Genomic DNA, 10,333 nt, shown 5'->3' on the forward strand with positions numbered 1-10,333 from the left:
GACTCAATACACAATCTCCCGCTACTGTCCTTGATCGGACCTACCCTCGCTCTAGTCATTCTCATATTTCTCACATATGTGTAAAAGGCCTTGGGGTTTTCCATGATCCTACCCGCCAAAGATTGTTCATGCCCTCTCTTAGCTCTCCTAATCCCTTTCTTCAGTTCCCTCCTGGCTGTCTTGTACCCCTCCAGGGCTCTGTCTGAACCTTGTTTCCTCAGCCTTTCATAAGTCTCCTTCTTCCTCTTAACAAGACATTCAACCTCTCTTGTCAACCATGGTTCCCTCACTCGACCATCTCTTCCCTGCCTGACAGGCACTATATGAAAAGGCACTATATAAATGCAAGTCATTCCTTCACTTTAGATGACACCATCTTTGTCTAACTGCCAACAACGCAACAGTACAATGAGAATACAATCCACTACTTACTGGAGGGAACCATTGAACCTCACAGAACTATTTCCCCAGTACCAGCGGAATTACCCTGACGAGGTACTCCCTCCTGCAGCACGAGGGGGTGGGGTAGATCAACCGCAATCTAAAAAAGAGGGCTGAATGGCCTCAGCCTGTTCCTAGTGTCAGCAACCTATTGCAGCAGGCTGAGGTGGGGAAGAGATTGCTGTTAGATATCCCCCTCAAGTTCAATATCACCTTGTCAAAGAATAGGGCAGCATTGAAGGTCGTCATTTTATGATATTCAGACACAGATCGCAACGGTGGCGGGTTCACTGGACAGAGGTCAGGAGCAGCAACCCTGCTCTATCTCCAGCCCGCGGACATCTACTAAGTACAAGTAGGCTTACATTAACACTGCAATGAAGTTACTGTGAAAATTCCCTAGTCGCCACATTCCGGTGTCTGTTCGGGTACACGGAGGGAAAATTCAGAATGTCCAATTCACCGAACAGCACGTCTTTCGGGGCTTGTGGGAGGAAACCGGAGCACCCGGAGGAAATGAACGCAGACACGGGGAGAACGTGTAGACTCCGCACAGACAGTGACCCATGCCAGGGATCGAACCTGGGACCCTGGTGCTGTGAAGCAATAGTGCTAACCACTGTGCTAATTGGAGCTAAACTCGTGAAATCACAAAGTGTCTTTTCACACAACGCGAGTATAAATTTGAAATTCTTGTCCCCTAAAAGGCTCGGCCAACTGGACCTTTCAAGACTGAGATCAATATGTTTTTGTTCAGTAAGGGCATGTTGGGATGGTGGAGCAAAGGTGGTACGGTATCACAGTGGTTAGCAATATGGCTTCACAGAGTCCCAGGTTCGATTCCGGCTTGAGTCACTGGCTGTACAGAGTCTCCCCATGTCTGCCTGGGTTTCCTCCGGGTGCTCCGGTTTCCTCCCACAAGTCCCGAAAGACGTGCTATTAGGTAATTTGGACATTCTGAATTTTCCCTCTGTGTACCCGAACAGGCGCCAGAATGTGGTAACTTCATTGCAGTGTTTTTCTTTAGTAAACATTTTATTGAAGTATTTTTGGTTTTACAAAAACAACAAAATAAACAATGTACATGAAACTATAAACATAGTGCAAAAGCCGCCCCCTCCCTTACAGGTCCCACCTTTATTAACCCCCTACTCTAAGCTAAACTAATCCCCCTCCCCCTTCTGCTGATGATTAATTTTCCGCAAAGTCGACGAACGGCTGCCACCTCCGGGTGAACCCTAACATTGACCCTCTCATGGCGAACTTAATTTTCTCCAGACAGAGAAAGCTAGCCATGTCCGATAGCCAGGTCTCCGACTACGGGGGCTTTCAGTCCCTCCAAGCTAATAGTATCCATCTCCGGGCTGGCAGGGAAACAAAAGCCAGAACCTCTGCCTCTTTCTCCTCCTGGATTCCCGGATCTTCCCGACACCCCAAAAATCGCCACCTCTGGACTCGGTGCCACCCTTGTTTTTAACACCGTGGACATGACATCTGCAAAACCCTGCCAAAGTCCCCTAAGCTTCGGACATGCCCAGAGCATGTGGACATGGTTCGCTGGTCCTCCCGCACACTTTGCACGCCTGTCTTCCACCCTAAAGAATCTGCTCATCCGGGCCACTGTCAGATGAGCCCGATGAACGACCTTGAATTGTATCAGGCTGAGCCTGGCACATGTTGTGGACGCATTGACTCTACTCAACGCGTCCGCCCATGGACCATCCTCTATCTCTCTTCCCAGCTCCTCCTCCCACTTGCACTTCAGCTCCTCAGTCTGCGTCTCCTCTGACCCCATAAGTTCCTTGTAAATGTCAGAGACACTCCCTTCTCCTACCCACCCTCTAGAATCTACCCTGTCCTGAATCCCCCTTGGTGGTAGGAGCGGGAAGGTTGAAACCTATCCATGTAGGAAGTCCCGCACCTGCAGATGCCTGGATTTGTTTCCCCTCGCCAATCAAAACTTCTCCTCCAGCGCCCTCATACTCGGACATCTCCCCTGTATAAACATATCCCCCATCCTCTCAATCCCTGCTCTCCGCCATCTCTGGAACCCCCCATCCATGCTTCCCAGGGCATCCGGTGATTATTACAGATTAGGGACCAAACTGATGCTCCATCTGCTCCCACATGCCTCCTGCATTGCCCCCATACAGTCAGGGCCATCACTATCACGGGACTGGTGGAGTACCGCACCGGCGGGAATGGTAGAGGCGCAGTTACAACACCCCCAGACTGGTGCCCTTGCATGAAGCCGCCTCCATACCCTCCCATACCGACCCTCCACCCACCACCCACTTCCTGATCATGGCTATATTCGCCGCCCAGTAATAGTTACTAAAATTTGGCAGCGCCAGCCCGCCCTCTCCCCGACTCCGCTCAAGCATTACCTTCCTTACTCGCGGTGTCTTGCCCGCCCAAACAAACCCAGTGATCACTTTGTTGACCCGTTTAAAAAAGGACCATGGAATAAAGATGGGGAGACACTGAAATACAAACAGGAATCTCGGGAGGACCGTCCTCTTCACCGTTTGCACCCTCCCAGCCAGTGACAACGGAAGCGCGTCCCATCTCCAAAAATCGTCCTTCATTTGGTCGACCAGATTTAATTTATGCAGCCAGTCCCATTCCCGCGCCACTTGGATGCCTAGATACCTAAAGCTTCCCCCTACTAATCTAAATGGCAGCTCCCCCAGTCGCCTCTCCTGTCTCCTCGCCTGGACCGCAAACATCTCACTTTTCCCCATATTTAGCTTATACCCCAAAAACCAGCCATATTTCCCCAGATCCTCATGATTTCTTCCATCCTCTCTATTGAGTCCAATACATACAGAAGCAGGTCGTCTGCATGAAGCGAGACTCTGTGCCCCCCCCCCCTGCCGGACCAGCCCCTTGAAGCTCTCAGAGCAATTGTCAGCGGCTCTATAGCTAGCGCGAACAACAGTGGGGAGAGGGGGCATCCCTGTCTCGTCCCCCGATGCAGTCTAAAGTAGTCCGATGTTGTCCTATTCGTCCGTATGCTCGCCACAGGAGCCTGATACAGCAACCTGACCCAGTCAATAAAGCCCCGCCCAAATCCGAACTGTCCTAGTACCTCCCACAGATATTCCCATTCTACTCGATCAACGGTCTTCTCTGCGTCTATTGCGACCACTACCTCCACCTCCCTACCTTCCGGGGCATCATGATCATGTTTAATAGCCTTCTTATATTGACCACCAACTGCCTACCCTTAACAAACCCCATCTGGTGCTCCCCAATAATGTCCGGAACACAATCCTCAATCCTGGAGGACAAACTTTTGGCCAGCAGTTTGGCGTCCACATTCAACAAGGATATCGACCTGTAGGACCGACACAGCTCCAGGTTCTTGTCCCACTTAAGGATCAGCGAAATCATGGCCTGTGACATCATCGGGGGCAGCACCCCTCTCTCCCCTGCCTCATTGAATGTCCTCATCAACAATGGTCCCAATATCCCAGAGAACGTTTTATAGAACATCTGGGTGCCCGTCTGGCCCCGGGGCTTTACCCAACTGCATGGCCTTCAGACCCTCCACTATCTCTTCCAGCCCGATCGGGGCCCCCAGCCGTTCTATCATCTCCCCGTCCACCTTTGGGAAATTCAACCCCACTAAGAAGTGCCTCATCCCCTGTTTGGGCGTTCCGACCCATACAGCCTACTGTAAAAATCCTTAAATGCCTTATTCACCCCTGCTGAATCTCCTTTCATTGCAGTGTTAACATAAGCCTACTTGTGACAATAAAATTATTATTTTTTTAAAATGGAGTTGAGGAGTAGACCGTCCATGATCTCAATGAATGGCAGAATCGACCCAAGGGACCAAATGGCCTACCGTAACATATTCGATTTTGTGTATAAGTTGACCCCCAACTATTAGCCAAAAAAATCCAAAGTGTTTGTCCTGACTATCCATTTTCTGTTGAAGTCAAACTTATCATAGTGCAAACCCACTCATTGATAGAATTACAGACTAGCACACCATCAAAGGTGACCGTGCAACTCCTGTGTCTGTGCATATCAACATGTGATAGAAATACTTTTTTGACTCCTTTTAGTAACATAGAAACACAAAAAATAGGAGCAGGTGGAGGCCATTTGGCCCTGCGAATCTGTTCCACCATTCATTATGATCATGGCTGATCTTCCAACCCCATATCCTTCGATCGCTTTTGCCACAAGAGCCATATATAACCCCTACTTGAAAACATAAACGTTTTGGCCTCAACTACATCCTGTGGTAGGCTCACCACTCTCTGGGTGAAGAAATTTCTCCTCATCTCAGTCCTAAATGGTTCACCCTGTATCCTCAGGCTGTGACCCCTGAACAAACAAAGAACAAAGAACAAAGAAAAGTACAGCACAGGAACAGGCCCTTCGGCCCTCCAAGCCCGTGCTGACCATGCTGCCCGTCTAAACTACAATCTTCTACACTTCCTGGGTCCATATCCCTCTATTCCCATCCTATTCATGTATTTGTCAAGATGCCCCTTAAATGTCACTATCGTAACATCTGGACTTCCTTCCATTGGGAACATCCTTCCTGCATCTACCCTGTCTAGTCTTGTTCGAATTGTGTAGGTTTCACTGAGATCATTCTTCTAAACTCCAGTGAATATAATTCCAACAGACCCATTCTCTCCTCATTTGTCAGTCCCGCGATCGGAGGAATCAGTCTGGTAAAGCTTTGGTGCACTCCCTCTATAGAAAGAACATCCTTCCTCAGATAAGGAGACCAACACTGCACACAATATTCTGGGTGTGGCCTCACCAAGGCCCTGTATAATTGCACAAGCCATCCCTGCTCCTGTACTCAAATCCTCTTGCTACAAAGGCCAACATACCATTTGCTTTATTTACCGCCTGCTGCACCTGCATGCTTACTTTCAGTGACTGGTCTACAAGGACACCCAGGTCTCGTTGCATATTCCCCTCTCAAGGGCCAAATGGCCTGTTTTTGCACTGTAAGTAATATAATTCTCTATAACTGTGCAAGATATTCAGATCATGATCTCTGTCTTCCTGTGCTGTACTCAAATGTACCTGACTTGCTGACCGTGCCTACAGATTTCCTTCACTCATTAATAGACAGACTCGAAGAGAATTAATTTAAACTAAACAGTAGATTAAAAAGCTGTGTTTAGATTTTTGCCAGTGCTTCCTTAATTGAAATTTGTTAACTGTAACATGACAGTAATCTGCTTCTCTGTGCTGCATTTAGCAACCTCAGCAATGTGTTGAGAAGATTCCTCGCTTCAGTAGAAGTTAGTAACATTGTAAGTATATTACAAAAGAACATGCTGAAAGATTTCACTGGGTTAAACAAACTGAGAGAAGTCCTCAAAATGTTTGCAATGCCATGAATGCACAGGAACTGTCAGCCCCAGTTTGGAGAACTTCAGGAAGAAAAACTTTGGGAAATTCTTGTTAAAAACAGAAAAAAGAAAATAATATTAATCATAATAATCTATCAGTGTCACAAGTAGGCTTACATTAACACTGCAATGAAGTTACTGTGAAAATCCCCTAGTCGCCTCACTCCGGCGCCTGAGGGAGAATTCAGAATGTCCAATTCACCGAACAAATACCCAACAGATCAATCAGCATCTGTATAGACACTGAATTTGGAAGTGGATCAGGATGAAGAGTGCTTGGAGCATGCTTTGTGTAGTGTGGAGCTCTAGAGCAGTAAGTGGTTCCCAATCTTTTATATGTCACAGCACACCTTTGTACTATGAAAGGTTTTGAGCATACCTCCTACTTTCTCCAACTAAACATTGAAAGGGTTGGCCTTGGAGGTGATCAAAGACTTGGATGAGGGCTTCGATGGTCACAGGGACAGAGCTGATTAACATTACAGAGATAAAAAATAGCCAGTGTGGACATTAAACTGGGCATGGCTTTGAAAGTGAAACCCAAACTCCTAGAATAATGAAGTATGCAGTCAGGTTTAGTCTGACCATACAGTCGAGGAGTGGCCTGGAATGACAGGTTGTGGCGTGTACTTTCTGCAGTTTAATGAAACACTGGCATTTTACAGACGCTTCTGGGCCTGTTGTGCATTGCCACTCTATTTTGTTTCTATTTTATATATTGGATGTAGAATTTTTTGGTCACCAACTAGAGTAAATATACCAGGATGTTCACCCAAACAAGGATATAATATCAAGTTTTAGTTCATGCTTGCACCACTGGGGGCATAAAATCTATTCATTTTTAAAAAAAATGTATTTTATTCCAAACATATTCAAAAGTACAAAAATATAAATAAATCGAAGAACATTCTCCACATCTCACGGTTTATAGTTTGTACACGTTTTTCCCCTTTTCACCCGCTCCCAGTCACCCAACCCAGCGATGGAACAATTCCTCAAACATGGTCCTTGAACAGTCCCCACCGTTTCTCAAAGCCCTCAATTCAAACTCACTGATCCCCTCAATTCAAACTTAAACTTCTGCAGCTGGAGGAAGTCGCACCGGTCCCCCAGCCAGGCCGCCACCCCTGGTGGCATTGCCAGCCGCTGTTACAGCAGTATCCTTCGCCGGGCAACTACAGATGCGAAGGCCACAACATCGGCCTTCCTCCCCTCCATCAGCTCCAGCATTTCTGATACCCCCAAAATTGCCACCATAAGGTCCCGCCCCGCCTCTACCCCCACAATCTTTGATGGCGTCCCGAACACCCCCTCCCAGCATCTCTCCAACGTCCCTCAGCCCCAGAACATATGCGCGTGGTTCACTGGTCCTCGCCCACACTTCTCACCCTCGTCTGCCACCCCCTGGAAGAACCCACTCATCCTCGCCCAAGTCATGTGCACCCTGTCTATCACCTTAAACGGCATCAAACTCATCCTCGCACACGAGTAAGTCAAATTCACTGCACATTGTCAGGCTCCACACTCCCCATCCTATCTCTCTCCCCAGCTCCTCCTCCCATTTCTCCTTAACCCTCACAAAATCCATTCATAAACAGAAACCAAAGGTTTTTTGTTTTGATGAGCTGACTCTGTGACATGCCTGATTGATTGTTGCTGCAATGTATCCAATTTCCTTTTCTTTCAGTGTTGACTATTTCTTGAAGGAGTTGTCCCACTAACCTCAGCTCAGAGAACTTCATAGATTATCATAGAATTTACAGTGCAGAAGGAGGCCATTCGGCCCATCGTGTCTGCACCGGCTCTTGGAAAGAGCACCCTACCCAAGGTAAACACCTCCACCCTATCCCCATAACCCAGTAACCATCCCAACACTAAGGGCAACTTAAACGCAGGTTGACAAAAATCAAAGTTTCATGGACCCCAAAATTTGTTTAGGTATAGTAATGGACTGATTTATTTAATCAGTTAAAATGAGGAACTGACAGACACAGAACAATGGTACATTTTCTGCTAATTGTCCAGCTACCGCCACCTTTTTAATCCATTGTCTTGCAGGGTTATCCAAAGCAAACTGTGACAAATTCAAACTTCCAGTTATGAACAGGCATCTGGACAAGGCGTAAGAGGGTTACTGACACCTTCGAAACTGTACCCACAGGTCTGCACCTTCAAATCCAAGCAATGAGCCCAGTAAGTCAAGAGCAGTGCTTTCCATTGCTGTAGGCCTGCCTGCAGGCACATCTGAGGTCGGGATGGGCAGATACTAAGCAAGGAACATAAATGCTGAGATGAGCCTTCCTATTCAAACACTTCCAAGTAGCAAATTTAGGGCAGCACATTAGCATTGTGGATAGCACAATTGCTTCCCAGCTCCAGGGTCCCAGGTTCGATTCCGGCTTGTGTCACTGTCTGTGCGGAGTCTGCACATCCTCCCCGTGTGTGCGTGGGTTTCCTCCGGGTGCTCCGGTTTCCTCCCACAGTCCAAAGATGTGCAGGTTAGGTGGATTGGCCATGATAAATTGCCCTTAATATCCAAGATTGCCCTTAGTGTTGGGTGGGGTTACTGCGTTATGGGGATGGGGTTGAGGTGTTGACCTTGGGTAGGGTGCTCTTTCCAGGAGCCAGTGCAGACTCGATGGGCCGAATGGCCTCCTTCTGCACTGTAAATTCTATGATAATCTATGATAGCTGCCCAGACAGATGCATGAGCAAATTGTCTGGTACAGGGTGCCTGTATGGCCCCTTCAGTCGAAAAATGATACCTGACACCAGCAGAGGAAACAGGAGAACATTTTTAAAAGTAAAATGAACTGCCTGAAAAGGAATCTTCAGTGAAACACAAGTCCCTTACACGGCGACTCCTTGTTCTCTGTCAAACCCAGTGTTCCCAACTCTGAGTGAATAGTTAATGAGCGAAGGTGAGAGAGGGGAAACTGCAGGAGTCTAATGGCTCACAACTATGATGTACTGGACTTAGATGAGCACTTGATGGCCAGTACAGACACAGTGGGCCGAAGGGCCTTTTTTGTGGTGTAAACACTATGACTAGGATGAGGACAGAAAATCGGAAAAGGAAGTGACACAAATGGTGCCAAGTGTGGCAAGCTGTGAAAGTACTGATATGTTCAACAGGCTCAATTTTAATTTACAACTTTGTACTGATGCATTTTAAAACTTTTTTTGCAGGTTGCTAATCTGGAGATAAAGGGTTCTAAAGGAGTGAGGAAACTAGGCGATGGAATTTGAGTCTACCGCTCAGCTCTTCTTTTACGGGTTGCTGGTATTTCTGGGGGTTTGGGGAAATATCTTGGTCTTGGTGACAATATTCGCCACGACTGTGGAAAGCCATGACCTCGCCGCTTCTGACATCATCCTAACCAACCTGGCAGCTGTCAACCTGCTCATTTCAATCTTTCGGAACACCCTCCTGGTCATCGCTGAGTCGAGGGTGAAGGTTTTGCTGAGCCTCAGCTGGTGTCGAGTGTTCATGTTCCTCTGGGTGTGGCTGAAGTCTGTGAGTGTCTGGGTCACTTTCTGCCTGAGCTGCTTCCACTTTCTCAAGATAAAGCGGCACTTCCACCTGAGCACAAAGATGAAGGAGATTATGTATGTGTTGGCAATATTGTTTGGGGTCTGGTTTGTCAATTTTCTCTATTCAATTCCAGCTTTTATTTACAGCCAGACTGCTAGTGGGAACGAGACAAAGATTCTGATGGTGGTCAGCACCACCATGGAGCCTTTCCTGGGCTGTGTTTGGAAGTTCCCCACTCAGGAAAGCGGCATAATCTTTGCCGCCTTTACTCTCGTCCTTCACGAACTCATACCTATTATATTCATGGTGTGCACCAATCTCAGCACCGTGTATTATCTCAGCAAACACATCAGAGCGATCGCGGATGAGCACTTGCACAGTGTACAGGTCGAGAGAATGGCAGCCAAGTTGATCATGGCACTGGTGACACTGTTTGTCCTGTGTACAGGCACCCACTTGTTGGCTGTAAGTTACTACAATCACAATGGAGGCCCGGCTACTGCCTTTCTGTTGACTTTGGCCAAGTACTGCGCCACGATATTTATAGGCTTCAGTCCTCTGTTGATAGCTGCAGGACACAGCAAGCTGCGGCATAAAGTTTGCAAAGTGTTGCACATGAAAATATTTTAATTTTTTTTCTGGAAAAATAAAGCATCTCGGTTCTTAACAATTTGTGTCGAGGTTACTGAAATTTGAAACAACCCTGTGTCCTGTTAATCAGCCTTGAGTTTAAATTTCTATTGTTCTGATCCATTTTCCCTCACCTAGTATCTCCTGCTTCCATCTCTGGTGGATTTTTACTTCAGCTTTCTTTTATTCGTTCAATGTGGGCGTCACTGTTTTGGCATTTATTGCCCATCCCTAATTGCCACTGCCTTCTTCAACTGCTTTAGTCCATGTGGTGTAGGTACATGAGCTCCACCATGTAATGTTGGTAGTGCTGTTCGGGAGGGAGTACCTGGAT

The 10,333-nt window shown here is 47.2% G+C and overlaps 1 protein-coding gene across 1 annotated transcript; it reads left to right on the forward strand.

Moving 5' to 3' along the window:
- The first annotated feature begins 9,072 nt into the window (after positions 1-9,072).
- Positions 9,073-9,999, forward strand: LOC140392501 (olfactory receptor class A-like protein 4). Its single transcript, XM_072477735.1, has one exon. The coding sequence runs from the start codon at positions 9,073-9,075 to the stop codon at positions 9,997-9,999; it is 927 nt and encodes a 308-aa protein (XP_072333836.1).
- Positions 10,000-10,333: the final 334 nt, after the last annotated feature.

The sequence above is a fragment of the Scyliorhinus torazame genome, chromosome 16 (genome assembly GCF_047496885.1).
Source record: "Scyliorhinus torazame isolate Kashiwa2021f chromosome 16, sScyTor2.1, whole genome shotgun sequence".
NCBI lineage: Eukaryota > Metazoa > Chordata > Chondrichthyes > Carcharhiniformes > Scyliorhinidae > Scyliorhinus > Scyliorhinus torazame.